Source organism: Ascaphus truei, chromosome 18 (genome assembly GCF_040206685.1).
Source record: "Ascaphus truei isolate aAscTru1 chromosome 18, aAscTru1.hap1, whole genome shotgun sequence".
Lineage (NCBI taxonomy): Eukaryota > Metazoa > Chordata > Amphibia > Anura > Ascaphidae > Ascaphus > Ascaphus truei.
In genome coordinates this window covers 11,598,142-11,615,823 of record NC_134500.1, presented here as the reverse complement: position 1 = coordinate 11,615,823, position 17,682 = coordinate 11,598,142, and the positions used below count along the sequence as shown (strand labels likewise).

Here is a 17,682-nt window from a genome sequence, read left to right as displayed (position 1 = left end):
ATCAAAATAATTACACTGTATGGTGCAAGCCAAAGCACTCACTCCTTCAGTCACCTATAAATCTTTAGTCTCCCATAGTAAAAAGGTTTCAGTAGAGAGGTTGAGTATACTTGGTTACAAATATTATCCACAGTTCAATAATTCAATTTCTGTTTCTTGTGGTATAGAAAGTTCTATTGAAATATTTAGCTTTAGAACGTTTTTGAAAACTCATTAAAAAAAAACTAAATACAGACAGAAGAATGGACACGTTTGCATTTACTGACCAACACAAGTAGACATCTCAGGATTGCACAAAGAGGAAATAGTTGCAGATAATGGAAAGGAAGTAACATTGTATTCTTTATTGGGAGGGTCACAGGTGTATGGGAGGAGAGGGGTAAGGTGCAGTATGCAGTGCAGTTAGAATGAGCATTGAGTGGGAGGGAGCTGGATGAGGTGAGGGGAGGAACAGATCAATGAGACCGTGAGTCCCTCCTCCCATCTGCAGCTGCAGTCACCCCACATCTGCCGGCCACCTCTCCTGCCAGCGTATTAGGGCCACAGCTGCCCGGGGATCCCTGCATAGAAGCAGCCATGGAATATACAGAGCTGGCCAGATGTGCCGCTGATAAACTGATGTCGTACAGCAAGGACCAGAGCGGCTGGAAGCTGTGCAAGAAAACAGTGAGTGCATCAACAATATTCTGCAGTGTGTGTGTGTGTGTGTGTGTGTGTGTGTGTGTGTGTGTGTGTGTGTGTGTGTGTGTGTGTGTGTGTGTGTGTGTGTGTGTGTGTGTGTGTGTGTGTGTGTGTGTGTGTGTGTGTGTGTGTGTGTGTGTGTGTGTGTAGTACTGTTCTTTATTATATAATAGTGTGAGTGTTTAATGCTGTGTGTAGCACTATGCTGTATTTTGTGTGTGTGTATATTACTGTTCTGTATTATACAATTGTGTGTGTGTGGTACTGTTTTGTATTATATAATTGTGTGTGTGTGTGTGTGTGTGTGTGGTACTGTTCTGTATTATATTATAGTGTGTGTGTGGTACTGTTCTGTATTATATAATAGTGTGTGTGTGTGAGTGTGGTACTGTTCTGTATTATATAATAGTGTGTGTTTAATGCTGTGTGTAGTACTATGCTGTAGTGTGTGTGTGTGTGTGTGGTACTGTTCTGTATTATATAATAGTGTGTGTGTGTTGTGTATAGTACTGTGCTGCACAGCTGATGCCCCTCCCCCTTATATTCCTATCAGGTCAGATTCCTGCCCGCCTGCCATTGGACAGTCCTGTCCGTGACGTGTTACTGCCTCATACCTCCCAAAGGGGACTAACCCTTCCTGGGTTTGGCTGAGTTGAATACAGTACATGCAATAAGCCCTTAATTACACCCGGATTACTAGAACACCGCACACTGCAGCTCTGGGTGCCATGTGTACTTTCACAAAAATTACTTCATTAAGTGAACAGAACAAAACATGTCTTGTATACATTTTTATTTTATATTTTGATTAAAAATAATATTTATATACAGAATATGACGTTAAATGTCACCTAAAGTCCAGCCTATTCTTTGACAGAGGAGTTAATAAAGCGTTGTAAAATCAGGGAACAACATCTTTTAAAATAAATAAACAATAAAATAATAATGAATGATCCCCTTATTTTATATTCCTGCTCCTTACATCTATTTTTTAAAATAGTTTTTGTACTTTTTTTTTGATTGTGTTAGACATGAGATATAGCAAGCAGTTTTACCCTAATTAATGCAATTAACCCAAGAAGTAACACAGAAAATATCACTTGCATTAAAGAGTTAGCACACACACCCACGTTACTATTGTCTTCAATGGAGTTAAATATCGCGATAGCAGTGACACAACACATTGTATTAACGGGGGGATAACGTCTGTTACACCTGCAATTAATATCAGGGGTTGATGGGCGTGTGTGTGTGTGTGTGTGTGTGTGTACGTGTGTACGTGTGTACGTGTGTGTACGTGCACAAGCAGGGCAAATCCACATGATGCAGACTCAACATGTTTATTCAGACACAAAGAGATAAAAGGAATGCACTCGCAAACGCACATTAATAATAAGTTGATCTGTAAAGTTCGCTTCTCCGCTGTGATCCTGGCAGCGTGTGAGTGCGCTGGAATTCAGCGGTGATTGTCACTTGGTTCCAGCCGAGTATGGGATGCTGCAAGGTGCAAAAAAAAAATCCAAACGCGTTTCGCAGGGTCTGCTTCATAAAAACATCAGATGTCCAAGTAGTGTCCCAAGAGAGGTGCAACTTCTTCAAAAAGGTTCAGTTGGACCTGACCTCGGTGACAATGAAACGATCTAAAAAAAAAACTAAAAAGTACAACCACCATTATTAATGTAAATAAAAGTATAAGCCGACATTATAAAGAAGCGGTATCACACTAACAAACCACCATAAATATGTGCGCTGTGGAGTTTTAGTGACTCAAATCTTTGCCGTTCTCTGGAAGCGGTTTACTCGATTCCCGCGTCTGCTTTGCCTTGCAAGGGCTGCGTGGATGTCGCGTCTGACGTCACGCTGTCGAATGACTGGGCGTGCCGCTCATCTCGTCAGATGCGACAAATTGGACGTCTAGTTCTCCTCTCTTGCAGAATCAATGAGAAGCTCAACTCCGCTTTGACCCGGGACACGGACACCGTGATGAAGTAGCCAGGCTGCTGCGAAACGCGTAGGATTGACTAGTCAGCGTTTTTGCCTCCTGTGAAGGAGGAATCGCTGTGCCGGCGTTCCCGGCCAAAGTGGAGTTGAGCTTCTCATTGTTTCTGAGAGGGGAGAACTTGATCGCGGACGTCCAATTTGTTGCATCTGACGACACGAGCGGTCGCAACACACGTTTCTTGTTCTTCTCTCTCCTTGTCCTTTTAGGAGAGGTGTTCTGCGCTCGATACATCAGTATAGATCATTAATATCTTTGTTATATTCACCCGTGTCACTTCAATTTGTTTCAGCTTCTGTTCCCCCTGGGTACCACACATGCTATTACATTAATTTTTTTCCATCCGTTCAGGACGTTAGAGGAATTTTTCTTTGTACTGTCTATTTAGGGGGATCATATCCTCGTTCCCCACTTTTACAGCTTTGCACTTATTTATGCAGGTAGAGTTTTCAGCCACTACTTTGTAAGGGATAGCCGGAGATTCTTTAGGGGTCGTGTGTTTTTAAACTGTCTTTTTTTTTTATTTTATCGTCTTCAATAAATTAGTTTCTATTTTGGTCATCTGAGTGCTTGTTTTGGGACCTTTTTCTTTGTGTTTTTGATATTATTTTTCCAATGCCAGTAGCATTATGTATTTGCTTTATTTTTTTTGGGGGGGGGCTACCATGTATTTTGTGGGTTGATTGCGGTATTCTTTTGTGAGATACATAATACACATGGAATCAAGGGCACCAAAAAATTGCCACAACCTTGTTTGATGTCCTTATATATATTCTGACCCTTGAAGTAACTTCTATTTGATCTGTAGGGCGAAGTTGCTGTTTACTGGAGACCATCAACGGAGTTTACAGGAAACTTGTAAGTTATAACTCAACAATCTAAACATCCTCAAACGTTAATATTTTGTTCATATTTTGTAAAGACTGAAGCAGCATTGGAGATCCGGGCAATATTGTTAATATGTTGTTGTTTATATAGCAGTATGTATTGCTGTCACAGATCCTATATGTAACTTTTTATATTGTATAGGTGAACTAATGGCTTTAACACCTTGTTGTTTGGTGTTTAAAGGTCCAGCAATTTTAAGATGAAAACAAGTAATAAATTACTTTTTTTTTTTTTTTTTAATAATGGCTAATAATAATAATAATAATGGTAGTGCTATGCCATAAGATGACATCTGGCACCGAAATGACAACTTTAAGTAAATGCAAGCAAAACGTCTTCTAGCATAGCACTGCTTAGTATATAATGACCTTAATGTCATAGATACCCTAGAGCAGAGGTGACCAACTCCAGTCCTCACGGCCCAGCAACAAACAGGTCAGGCTTTAAGGATATCCCTGCTTCAGCACAGGTGGCTCAATCAGTGGCTCCGTCAGCCACCTGTGCTGATGCAGGGATATCCTTAAAACCTGACGTGTTGGTGGCCCTTGAGGACTGGAGTTGCCCGCCCCTGCCCTATTCTGTAGATTGGTTGAAAGCTTACCCGTTTCTAAGCAGCTTTATCACTAGAGTGTTCATCGGAAGGAAGGGAAGTAGGTGGCCCCGGAACGCGTCGGGTATCAGAGAGCCGACAGCATGAAGCAAGCGGAATAATCATTCTGATCATGTTTTTATTCCAGGTACAAAGGGGAAGGTATCGTTCCGGCAAAACCAGAGCAAGTTTGGGAATGTTTAAAACCAGAACCCGGCGGACTGAGGATCAAATGGGATAATAATGTGGAAGACTTTAAACTTATTGACGCAGTTACCGATGTGAGTACAAGAGGTTATTGCGCTGTTACCGATGTGAGTACAAGAGGTTATTGCGCTGTTACCGATGTGAGTACACGAGGTTATTGCGCTGTTACCGATGTGAGTACAAGAGGTTATTGCGCTGTTACCGATGTGAGTACAAGAGGTTATTGCGCTGTTACCGATGTGAGTACACGAGGTTATTGCGCTGTTACCGATGTGGGTACAAGAGGTTATTGCACTGTTACCGATGTGAGTACAAGAGGTTATTGCGCTGTTACCGATGTGAGTACAAGAGGTTATTGCGCTGTTACCGATGTGAGTACAAGAGGTTATTGCGCTGTTACCGATGTGGGTACAAGAGGTTATTGCGCTGTTACCGATGTGAGTACAAGAGGTTATTGCGCTGTTACCGATGTGAGTACAAGAGGTTATTGCGCTGTTACCGATGTGAGTGCAAGAGGTTATTGCCCTGCTGAACACTTCCTATCGCCCGAACCAAGCATTGGATTGTAAGGCTAAAAACGTCCCCAGAAAGGGCAAGATGAGATCTTTTAAAGTATAGAAAATAGTATCCAAAAAAACCCAGAAACAATGATCAGTGCAACTTGCTGCTTTAACCTCTAGAGTAGGGGTTCTCGATCGTTTTTTGATCAGGAGTACCCCTGGAGATCTTTAAGCTCTCGGGTCACTCCTGCCCATTGTGCCTGATTCATCCCCTCCTCGCTCAACTGCACCACACTCGCCAAACTCTTTCTTTCACTGTCTCAATTCACCACCACGTCTCACACAGCACACGTCTCACACAGCACACGTCTCACACAGCACACGTCTCACACAGCACACTGATCCTTGTTCTCTACACACACTCACCATTTGTTCCCCTCTTCTCTCATACTCTACAGTGCACCCATACACTCCCCCAATTACCTTTCCCTTCACCCCACGCGTACACACACACTTACCTTCCCCTTCACCCCACGCATACACACACACTTACCTTCCCCTTCACCCCATGCATACACACACACTTATCTTCCCCTTCACCCCATGCATACACGCACACTTACCTTCCCCTTATGTTGATCGATATATCTGAGTAGCAGATAAAAAAAAATATATATCATATCATTTTAATATTTTATTATTAAAATTGCAATTTTGTTTACAAAATGTCCATCTTGTTTATTTATCTTCATTATTTATTTATTATTCTAAATCTTTGCAAACCAGTTGATTTCCTGCAGAATAACTGCTTATCCAGATTCTATGTCAGCCGAACAGGGATTACAGAGAGAATTGGGAAGTTCAGCTGAAAACAGCCCAGTCGTCCGCTTCAGCTGATACAGAATAAGCCCCTTTAATGGTTTTCTCTTCCTGCATCTCGGGGTGTTAAAATGGCCACCAGAAGGCCCGTCCGTAGTGGCGATGTCACGGCGAGGTGCCGGAGAAACCCATGATATTAACTGGTTTCCTGTTTTCTCCCTTGTTTTGTTATTGACATACAGTACTGTAGCTAATGTGTCTCCGCGTCTTTAGAGGACCGCCTGAGAAATGTATTAAACTCGCAGATTGATGGGTTAATTACCAAAAAACTAAACATTGAGGCATTGATGCTTTAAATTAGCCATACCCCCACCCAGGGGGAAAGCAAAGGTGTTGTACTAACCGCGGTTACTTTGTTCTTTAGAATCTCTCTGTCTGTCGAACGGTAACACCGCCAGCCGCCATGAATATCATAGCTCCAAGAGATTTTGTAGACGTGGTGCTAATTAAACATTATGAGGATGGATCCATAACATCTAATGGTGAGTATGGGCTGAACTAGAAAATACTTTTCTATTAGGGTGAATCCTTTCGAGCTGTTACTTTCGGAGCAGGCTTTCCCAATACATCTGGTTGAGGATTTGGCCTTATACAGTATTTTTGTTATGTGTTATGCCAGTACTACTTTGCCGAAGACTGCCCATGTTTACTAAGCGGGGCTATTCCACGTGACACCTTCAAGGGGCAATCCCTCCACGAAACAACGTAAACTAACGGTTAGGAGATACGTATGGGTGATCGGTGCATTTTGTTACCCAAATATGACACATTTTTTGAAATATTGTTTTTAAAGTTACAGTAGTTTAAAAACATGGCGCGCCGAGACTGGAGACGGGTTTGGTTTTTTCCTCCCTGCTCCCCTTTGTCTGATGTCGCCGTGTGGGTTCAGTTACATTAGGGATGAGCCGCGTGACTTCCGGGGATCAGCCTCTTTTTGCGCTGGATGTTGGGCCCAACCTCCGTGAGATCGGAGGTTCCCTCTGAGGTAGGACCAGAGCGGATCTGGGGCCTCGTGGCAGAGACGGAAGTTGGTCCGAACTTCCGGCGCCGGTGGGCCAGCGTGAGATGAGGCTGATCCCCGGAGGATCCTGTGCCACTGCACCCCCAAGGAAAAATTGTGAGTGGGGGGCGAGGACACCCCTGAGTGACATAGTAATAATAATAAATATCGTCATGTTATCTGCTCTCATACATTTTGATTAGTAGTGACGTACTCGGGCTCGCGGGGGTCACCTTGTGCCCATTTTGGCTTTTGCAATTATTCTAGATAACCCTTTAATCCTGTCATTTAAGCAACAAACGTGGAGCATCCCGGCTGCCCTCCCCAGCGCCACTTTGTCAGAGGATTTAACCACCCCTGTGGCTGCTTCTGCGTGCCTATACCTGGGTAAGTGTATGTGCTGTGTGCATGTGCTCACTGGCAGCAAAGTTACCGGCGCGTTTCTATGGATCCTAAACACCTTGCTGTTTTCTAGCCCGGCTGCTTTGCTTTTAATGTGAGAACTTTCTAAACAAATGTTCATTGCAAATAAATTGAGCCACCTGTGCTGAAGCAGGAATATCCTGAAAACCTGACCTGTTGGTTGCCCGTGGAGTTGGCCACTACTGGTCTACAGTATATGGGATGTAGTATTTTGAAGGCGCATTCCCAGTGAAATGCCCCCCCCCCCCCCTTTGCAGGGTTTCTCCGGAGCGGAACTGCGCTTATTTCAGCTCTGGCGACCGGGCAGGTTACCGCCGGTAATACATGAAGGTTTAAATCTCCTGCGGCACATGGGCGGATAGGACGCTGCGATGGATTACATCCATACAACCCGTCCTATTGGCTTATTGACACGGAAGATTTAAACCCTCATTTTGTGTCCCCTGGAGGGGAGAATATTTGCGCAGTTCAGCGCCAAAACCCTCTGCTTAAATAATGTAGGCGGAGCTTCTCCTTTAAAGGAGCAACTCCTGCAATTTTTTTTTTTTACATAGGTTTGAACCCCCTTAATTCAGCTCCGGGGACCCCCTGCTTCTCGAGATACCTCCAAAGGGGGGGCGCCGGTATCATGGCAAAGTTTAAAGCTGCCCGTGTCACGCGAGCCAATAGGAAGCCGCACCGGATGACATCACGGCTTCCTATTGGCTCGCTGGGCGCGGAAGCTCTTTAACTTCGCCGTCGCATGATCCCAACTAGGCAAACGGTGCGGCTACCAGCGCCCCCTACGGAGGTCTGTATGTCCAGAAGCAGGGGGTCCCCGCGGCTGAACTTAACGGGGTTCAGCTCCGTAGACCCCCTGCTTCAATCCTATGTTAATAATAAAACAAACTGCGCGCTTGGATTGCCGCTTTAAGTGAACAAGTAATAGCACGTGATACAAATAGCCCAGCTGTGCGTGTTTGCCTGCGCACGTTCACTTTTGGTTGTGAACTATTATATTGCTACAATGTGACCTTCCTGACCTGTTGCATTCTCCCCTTGCTTTAAACTGCTTGTCCAGGCCCTTCCGCAGTAAGGCCGAGCTCATACACTCCGCTTGCTTGCGAGAGTGCGAGCTCTTGCTGCAGTAGCACACGCGATCTGTGCTCATAGTGTTGGAGGCGATGGGGGGGGGGGGCGTGGCCATGATGTCACGGAGCTGTTTCGCCATGATTGGCCCAAACCGCTCACGTGACGCGGCTGCCGCTGGAAAAGACACATTTCGCACGCGCACTGGGAGCGGCCTGAAGGGATCCTGCACCCTGTGCTTGGCGTGCGCAAGCACCAATGCACACAGTATGATCTCGGCCTTACACAGTTGGCTCTGCTTCCGGGGACCCCGGAGCATCATTGAATGTAGTCCATTTTTGGGACTGCTCCGGACAGCGATTTGCTAACCTGCTGCTTTTATATCATTTTAATACACGTGGTCAATGAGATGCCAAGATTTCGCTGGCAATTAATACGCACAGGCAAAAAGCCACGCGCGAGCAGTTTTAAGTAATAAACTATATGGATTGTGTGCCGGTCAGTATTTACTGCTTCATGTTTTATTGCTGTCGGTCTCCACCGCTGGATGGAGAGCAGAAATAGGACCAACCGGCCCCAGCTTCATCATTAAAATCCTACTGCAAGATTATTATTTTATACAATACCATATGGGTTAATTTGGCTATTTACCCATGGGCACCGGGCCATGTCTACTAAATGATGTTAAGCCATAGGACACTTCCCGGCACATTCACTTCAAGTCTCTTAGCACAGCTTAGTGAAAATGGCCAACAATGTTATATATTTGATATCATGCAATGAATGAAATGGGGTTTTTTTTTTTTTGTTACTTTTCACAGAGAGCCGGAGAAAACCCAACTGTTCAGCTTCTTCCAGACGGATCTCAGTGGCTATCTTCCCAAGTCGGTGGTGGAATCCTTTTTCCCATACAGCATGGCTCATTTTTACAGCAACCTTACAAAGGCTGTTAAGGCGCTGAAAGCATGACACCTCCCTGCAGCCCATGAAAGGTTTCAGTGGCTGCGCTGTACCTCGGTATTCCACTAGAGGGCAACAAATTCAGGGAAGGTGTGGTTTTGTTCACCTTAAAACTGGCTACACTCTTCCAGAGAGCGTTCCTAAATCCATGACATGATGGCAGCGCCCTGGACTTTGGACACAATTTCTGTACATATTTATTTTTACATCTGCATCGTTTGGGGGTTTACATATTGAGTGTATGTATTCTGTATATGTGCCTGCATGTATGTATTTATTTAACGGTTTTATGGAAGAATCCGCATTGTTGCTGATTTTAGTTGCAGGAGTATTTTTATAATCTTGTGTTTGAAATGGAATATGACGTGCCATTAAATGTTAGCATACCAAACCCTGTGTGTTTCATTGTCCATCTTATTAAATACAAAAATAGATTTGCGTCTTCATCAACTTTTAAGGAGCTATACCTTAAAAATATCCCTCTTGCGTGGGAGACAGGGGGTCTCCAGGGCTGAACCCAATGTATTTTTAAAACATATTATGGGTTATGTATGCTTATCTATAACTAGTGTGTGATTCCGTCCTTTAGCATCTGAATCAAATAGATATTTATATAACCGCTAAATTGCCACTTATTGAGTTTGATACATTAATGTCCCCGAGTACGTAACTTTCCAGACAAAAGCAGCTTTCTGCTGCACGTGCGATATTAAAGGGCTTATTCTCACTCCGCTGAAGTGGGCAAATCAGGTTGTTTTTGGCCAACACTTCCCAATGACTTTAATGGGGGGGGGGGGGTTATTTCAACCCTCCCAAAAAACAACCCGATCGTCCAGCTACAGCGGGTATAGAATAAGCCCCTAAAAGTGTGTAACACACTTCCGACAATGTCTGAAAGTGTTGTATGGTTTAGGCCCACTTAGTAGATTTGGCCAATAATACTACAGTATATACATTCTCTGCTCACTAAAATTATATATATTTAACATTAAGCGTTGGGTTGCTTTGGATCTTTAAAAAAAAAAAAAAAAAAAACATTTGAAAAAGATGATGATGTCGAAAGGAGCTTGATGAGTAGGTTTTGCTCCTAAGAATAGCTTTGGCAATGGTTTCGTAAATCCGTAAAATAACTTTTTTTTATTAGCATTTTGAAGAAGATATGTATTTACATATAGCATTCCAGCACAGTAATTGGAATATTTACAGAAAGTACAAAGATAGAACTGCATAGCTGCTGCGAATATTTGGCTGGATTAAGAAATCTTTGTAATACTGCTGCAAAGGCTTGGACTCCACCTTACAGTCGCCCTCTGCTGGAGATAGCGATGTTACGGTCCTTCATAAGGCCTGGGACATAGTAGGATCAGCCTTGCTGACCCGTGCTGACCCGTGCTCTCTCTCAGCACTGAGCCCCTGCAGCCGCAATGAGAGCGGCTTTAGCAGGGGCTCGCGCACGCTTGCGGAAGCGTGTGTCTTACCTAAATTTTAGATTTGGCGCTCGCCGGAGCGCAGGGCCGGTCACGTGAGCGGTTCGCCCAATGAGGGCGAACCAGCTCCATGACGTCACTGGCCCGCCCGCCTCTGCTCTAAACCCCTTCAACAAAGCCTTTGCATGAGGGTAAAAGTTGGCCATAGCTGTACATAAAATAAAACTGGACTATGTATGTATGAGGTGTTAACTTAAACGTGCATCATTGTATCCCCGGTTTATTAGTACTAATGAAATTATATAAAAATGGCTATTTAGCCTCCAGTAAAGCCAAAAGTATCTTTAAAAGCTGTTAATCACACTGTGAGAGAGTGTTGCATCTCATGGATTCGAATTCTTCCATTTCCTACATATGCAATCAATCAGTCCGTAAACTTTAGGAGCTATTTCCTTTCATTGAAAGCCGGGCACCGTGCAGCACCTGCAATATTTGTTGTCTTGTAACAATTTTAAAAAAAAGAAAACATCCAACGTTTCCTGTTTTTGTATTAAAGGGGCTGGCTTCAGAAAATGATTTCTCCGCAGAATGCACAAAATACAGACATTTGTAACTAGATCCTTATCTACAGGCAACAGCGCCACCTGGAGGCATATAATATTAATTTACGTACAAAAATACATTTTTTCCAGAATGTTACGACCTGATTAAATTACGAATTGGAACATTTTATACACTTCTATGGTTTGCGACAGCTGCTAATGAATATTGGTATGCACATTTTCTTGCATAAATATGTTCATTTTATGCTTTCTTTTTTTTTTTTTGGTGTAGTAAAACCTTAAAAATTATTAACTCCATGTTTTCCTGATAATCCTGTAAAACAAGGGGTCTCAACCCCTCCCCCACCCCTCCCAACAGGTCAGGTTTTCAGGATATCCCATCCTCAGCACAGGTGGCTCAATCGGTCCCAGCTTCAATCAGTGGCTCAGTCGAAGACTGCGCCACCTGTGCTGAAGCAGGAATATCCTGAAAACCTGACCTTTTGGGGGGGGTGCTGAGGATTGGAGTTGATCACCCGTGGTGCAAACGTTGGCCTACAGGATCCCGCATTGAAAGTAGTTACAGAAGGAGGTGCACCTACATTATATAGGCCTGGATGCACTAAGCTTAGTAGGTTATGTAACCGAACGCTACCCTAAATTAACGTTGGATTATTCGTAAGGCCTATCCACTAATGGGAATAACCTAATGTTAACCCAATGCTACTAATTGAAATAGTATGCTTACATTTTTCTGGGTTCTTGGTGCTAATGATAGGCAGTAGAAAGGCGTTCTCCCCCCACATCGCATATCAACGAAAAAAACGTTCCGGTTAACGCAGGGCTTTAACGTGATGTTATTTACGTCACACCCAAAGATGGCGTTACTCCCATCCAACGCCTGAAATATGAGGTTTTGCTGGAGAAGAGGGACAGACCCTATGGGTTAAACAGCCATTGTTTTTTGCAACTAATTACCTGTGCGGCTATGCATTAAACGCAGGGAAAATAACGTATTTTCCTAATTTAGGTAACCTAACGCTATTTGGGCTGATTTAACGGAGTTTAGTGCATAGGTATTGCACACACGGCAGTGCAACCCCACAGGCGGTATCACAGCACACGCAGTCTGACATGTTTCCATTTTCTTGCACTACATGTGGTAAACGTGTTGAAATAACGTGATAGGAATGAATTGACGTCGGCCCAGTATTAATGCAGCATCCTGTCCGGTATCTCCGGCCTGTCTCCTCCTTACTGGTTGTCTGTGTTGGTTCTCCTAATGGTAGCTTGGACAGGTCCGCTGGGTAAAGACTTAATGGCAGTCCAGGCTTCGAACCGGGTGAGGCCTTGCAAATGTATGCTGGCCAGCTGCAGCAGTTCATCTCCAGGCTGTACAGCGTTGTTTTTTTCTGAAACACCTAGAGAAACAAAATATCCAATCAACTGTATGATTGGCCAGTTATTTCCAACCGCAGTTTCCGCAGCCGACGGGGGAGAGCTGGAACAAGTGTCCCACCGGCTCCCCCTGCAGCAGCCCGGCGGTCACTGCAACCCTCTCCCAACACTGGAGGTTGAGTCCGACTTCCACCCAACCAGAGGAGGGAGCTGCGGAGTCGTGTGTGTGTGTGTGTGTGTGTGTGTGTGTGTGTGTGTGTATGTGTATGTGTATGTGTGCGTGCGTATACATTATTTGCACATATATACATAGTGAAGAGAGAGTGAGTGAGAGGTTGAGGAGTAAGGGGAAGTGAGCAGAGACTGTACGGGGGAAGAGAGAAGGGTGGAGTGCAAGAGGGAGGGAGGAAGAGAGAGGGGGAGTGTAACGGGGTAAGAGAGGGGAGTGTAAGGGGAGGAAGACAGATGGAGAGTGTAAGAGGGGAGAAGCGATACATGGGGGGAAGAGAGGGTTGAGGTTCCCCAGGATTTCACAATATAATTCTAGGGTTCCTCAACCAAAAAAAGTTGAAAACATCTGCCACAGAGACACAAATCCACTGTCCACTGGAATATTCAACATGGTCAAGAAGAGCAAGCAATGCAAGCCCCCCTAGACACTAAACTGAGCTTACACACTTCCCTCAATGGAAATCCATCATAGGGCAGAATTATACACTTCCCAAGGCCCTGGCTTTGATGAGTATCTAGGTACCAATGGTTGTGTTACTGTATTCCTGTCAACAAGACTCAAAATCAGCCCTATGGTTGGTCAACACTTTGTACCTGGGATTTGCTGTCACTGCACTATGCTACAATGCCAAATAATTCATTTGTGGCTAAATGGATATCAGCAACGTCTTATCCTATTCCATCCAATGATAGTAAAGTGGAAACAGAAATTCAACACACCTTTAAATATTCTGTTAATGACTATAGGTTTGTCTCCGTGCACAGAACCCTTTCCTCCATCGAGGCTGAATCCCAGTCCAGCCAGCGACTTTTCCAGGGTAACTGTGATTATGCTGCCAGTATCCTCCCAATCTGTCAAAACAGAACAAAAACAGTGTGTGATTTGTATACTACCGCAAATTATATCAAATATTTTTGTAAAAGCACAGGAAGGGGTTATTGAAAAGAATTAAATTCCAGTGTCCTGATCGCCTCAGGTGATCTGCTGCTGGCAGGTTTTCAGAAATCTCAGAGCTGTTGCCGAACAGCAATTCTTTACTTATTTTTCAAGCATTTGGGGCATTTTAGAAGAATATGTGGATTGCTAAATTGTGGAAAAGGAATTTTGCAACACACTATCATTGGCAATAGCACCCTCTTGTGCTAATATTATAGAGGTGCACATTATATTTGTTTGTTCACATTTGGATTGGATTTGTGCTTTAATAATAATAATAATAATTAATAATAATAATAGCATGTTCTTGTATAGCGCTGCTGGTTTTACATAGCAATTTACAGAGACATTTTGCAGACACAGTCCCCCGTGGAGCTTACAATCTATGATTTTGGTGCCTGAGGCACAGGGAGATAAAGTGACTTGCCCAAGGTCACAAGGAATCAACAACAGGAATTGAACCAGGTTCCTCTGCTGCAAACTCAGTGCCAGTCACGGTCGTTACTCACTCTCCTATTCCTTTATTGGAATGACTAATTTCACAGAGTGAGATTTGGTGTTTCTTGGCTGTACAATAATGTTTTAAAGTAATAGTTCCAATAGGCCTGTGAACCCATTGATTCTAGAAATAATTAAAATGGCCCTTATTGCAAATGAGTAAGGCTAAATATGGTTACCTGGCAACATTTGTTAAACGATCATGCTTAGTGATTACAATTTATATACTGTAATGCAAGTTCAGTATTCAAATTATCTTTACAATTAATTTATTAACACAGCCTTATTTAGGCGATACAAACTCAATACATAAATCAAGCTATGTAAATTCAGCTGGAATTGATGATTAGAAATGTAAATAAGGTTAAAAAGAAAATATATTTTCCTATTGTTTAATTAAGCAGCAGTCCAAGCTGCGATTTTTTTTCTAATTTCAATTTTTTCCCCTTTAATATGTGCAACAATATAATCCCCACAATGATAAGTAATTAGCTACATTGCCGATCGATCCATTCTCCTGTGATCGATCGGGGAAGATTCGGCTCAGGGTTTCACTAAATGGAAAGTGGAAATCATTTGCATATTAAAAGTTCTGTGGGGACGATCATGTGACCAGGCAGTCACTAGATACAATTGGTGCACTGCTAGAGAGAGGGCTGGGCTCAAAAAGGGGTGTGCCAGAGCCTGTTTCAGAAGAGGAAGGGGGTGCGACTGTGTAAATGGTTGCTATAGAAACAAAAAATGCTTCTTACATTAGAATACATTAAAAATGTCATTCAGAGTTGTTAAAAAATGCTTCAAGTATTTTCTCATAGTACAGAACCGATTTCTAAAAAAAAAAAAAAACACACATGTAGGTTATTGTTTGGTCTACAGCTTTAACTAATGCAATGTGTTTTTAATCACCGGCTAAGAACCAGATCGTTACAAGCGTCAGATAATACTTCCGCCATTATATTGCATTAGTAAGAGAACGCATTGCTTACCTGGTGCTGTGGAGTGATCAGTCAGAGCACAGAAAGCAGCTTCTGACGGAGACTCCGGCGTTTGCGCTTCCTCGGCCTCTTTCTTTATCACTATGACGGCTTGTCTGGGGTGACGGGCCTGGCGCAAAATGCCCAGAGCATCGGGATGGGTGACGCCCTTCAGCGACTTTCCGTTGATTGACAAGACCGTATCTCCTTTCTGAATGGTTCCTTCTTGAGACGTCAGCCCGTTGGGGAATACCCTGTGCACCTAATGTGGAAATCGCACGCCGTCAGTAACGTTTCGCTCTGACGGAGCGCGTCCGTGTCCAAAATCACCACCCGCGAAGAATAGACAGGAAGTGATGATGTCACCCGCGTCACCACTAAGGCTGGGGTCTGCCACATGTTACTTTGACATGTATTATAATGCCACATTATGTTGGCCCTTGTGATGAACTGGACACAATGCAGTGTGTGATGCCCACTATAATGCAGTGTGTGTGATGCCCACTATAATGCAGTGTGTGTGATGCCCACTTTAATGCAGTGTGTGTGTGTGATGCCCACTTTAATGCAGTGTGTGATGCCTACTTTAATGCAGTGTGCGGTGCCCACTTTAATGCAGTGTGTGATGCCCACTTTAATGCAGTGTGTGATGCCTACTTTAATGCAGTATGTGATGCCCACTTTAATGCAGTGTGTGACGCCCACTTTAATGCAGTGTGTGATGCCTACTTTAATGCAGGGTGTGATGCCCACTTTAATGCAGGGTTTTATGTCACACAGGTCCGTTCTGTGGATGTGCCTAATTCCTCACAAATGAGGAAGTTACGGGAGTTATTATGCATCAGTCTCCCGGCTGTAGCAAAAATCAACTGTACCCGATTTATTAAGGTGCAACCTTTCCATTCAAACCTATTTCATTTAATAAATCCAGAGCTGGGGTGTCAAACTCAGTCTTCAAGGGCCACCAACAGGTCAGGTTTTCAGGACATCCCTGCTTCAGCACAGGTGGCTCAATCAGTCCCAGCTTCAGCACAGGTGGCTCAATCAACTGATTGAGCCACCTGTGCTGAAGCAGGGATAGCCTGAAAACCTTACCTGTTGAGGACTGGAATTGGCCACCCCTGCCATGATAGATATGAACATAGTCCATACTGTAGCCTTGTCATTGACATCTCTGTGCAGCGGCAGAGATGAGCACGACAATAGGAATTACAGCCTATGTATTGGCAAATAAATAACTAAGACGTTCCCATGGACAATACATACGGTGATGGCTTTGTTTTCCAGATCAAGTCCTCCAGCCAGACTAAAGCCGAGGCCGGAGCCCTCTTCCTTGTGTAGAACCACTACATGGATGTCGTCAAATTGCTAAGCAAAGGGAATGGACATAGTCAGTAAATTACTAGCAAAACAGCAGCATGTCTGTGTCTTAAAGCAGGGGTGCGCCAACGCCGCCCCCTGCTGGCTCTCCCACCACCTGCTCGCGCCCCCCCCCTCCTTACCTTGTCTCCTGCGTTCTACGTCATTTGACGCCACGTTGCCATGTCGATGCGTCGCAAGAAGTCGCCTGAGCCAAGGTAAGGGAACTCACAGAGGCCTTCGCCGCTCCCGCCGGCATTTAATTTAAATGCCTTCGGGAAGAGCGCAGGGCCTCTGTAAGCGCTGCCCCCCTACCCCCCCCCCCCCCCAGAAAAGTATGTGCACCTCTATCTTAAAGGAGCAATCTAAGAAATATCCTACGTGTGTTTTTTTTTAAATAAATCAGTATTAGATAATACTTACTATTTTTGTTGTTTTTAAATTCAACACTTAATGCCATTTTTAATGAGTTTTAATATACAGAACATCCTTTGATTTCTATAGCAGGTTTAGTCCACCTCCCCAGCAGTGCAAGAGAATTTGCAACACTTTCCTGTTTGTGATCATTTGTTGCCAATATTCCCTGCAGTTTGAGCTGCAAACTGTAACAATAGATAATGTTACCTTAGTAATATATGAATACATTGTAGCTGCTGAGTTACACTGACTCAAGGATTGATTGAATCTGATGAGCAGCAATTAAGTGAAGCCTGTGAAGCAGGATTTTGCTGATCGATGACGGGAGAACGAATCGACCGACAGCTTAGGTAATTAGTTTTCAATAAGGGTATTCATAAGGCGGCATATATTAAAAAAATAAAATAATTTCCTTGTGTTAGTGAACTTTGCGAAATTCACCCTTTTTGGCTAGGTGAAAACGTTTGCATCAACCCACTTGACGCTAAAAAGTAAATGGATATTCCACATTCAATTAATTTAACTTTCAAAATTTAAAAAGTCAATCAGTTGGTATTTCACCCCCCCCCCCTGCCCCCAAAAGCAAAATTGTGATTAATTTATTTTTTAACAAATCTGCCCGTTTCGCTAGAACTTTTGGCACCAACATTTCGATCAAAAGTTTACACATTTCTACAAATTACCACTTCCCTGCAGCTGTTTCAC

The 17,682-nt window shown here is 43.7% G+C and overlaps 2 protein-coding genes across 3 annotated transcripts in view; one reads left to right on the top strand and one right to left on the bottom strand.

Annotated features, from left to right (window-relative positions):
* The first annotated feature begins 407 nt into the window (after positions 1 to 407).
* On the top strand, positions 408 to 9,600 carry STARD5 (StAR related lipid transfer domain containing 5). Its single transcript, XM_075575538.1, has 6 exons — positions 408 to 666; positions 3,489 to 3,538; positions 4,306 to 4,438; positions 6,108 to 6,225; positions 7,037 to 7,130; positions 9,056 to 9,600. Exons 1-6 carry the CDS (start codon positions 577 to 579, stop codon positions 9,201 to 9,203), a joined length of 633 nt encoding a protein of 210 aa, XP_075431653.1. The 5' UTR covers positions 408 to 576; the 3' UTR covers positions 9,204 to 9,600.
* Positions 9,601 to 11,380: 1,780 nt separating this feature from the next.
* IL16 (interleukin 16) overlaps positions 11,381 to 17,682 on the bottom strand; it is a 44,705-nt gene continuing 38,403 nt past the window's right edge. For both annotated transcript variants that reach the window (XM_075575536.1, XM_075575537.1), the window contains exons 18-21: positions 16,468 to 16,569; positions 15,214 to 15,463; positions 13,513 to 13,644; positions 11,381 to 12,584 (exon numbers count right to left, since the gene is read on the bottom strand). In XM_075575536.1, the coding sequence (XP_075431651.1) occupies positions 12,418 to 12,584; positions 13,513 to 13,644; positions 15,214 to 15,463; positions 16,468 to 16,569 (651 nt within the window). In that variant the 3' untranslated portion in view covers positions 11,381 to 12,417. The remainder of the gene's footprint in view (positions 12,585 to 13,512; positions 13,645 to 15,213; positions 15,464 to 16,467; positions 16,570 to 17,682) is intronic.

Coding starts and splice junctions, on each gene's coding strand:
- STARD5 (XM_075575538.1), top strand. CDS start 577: ATGGAATATACAGAGCTGGCCAGATGTGCCGCTGATAAACTGATGTCG. Junction 3,539..4,305: donor ACGGAGTTTACAGGAAACTT/GTAAGTTATAAC, acceptor TTTTTATTCCAG/GTACAAAGGGGAAGGTATCG. Junction 6,226..7,036: donor TGGATCCATAACATCTAATG/GTGAGTATGGGC, acceptor CTGTCATTTAAG/CAACAAACGTGGAGCATCCC.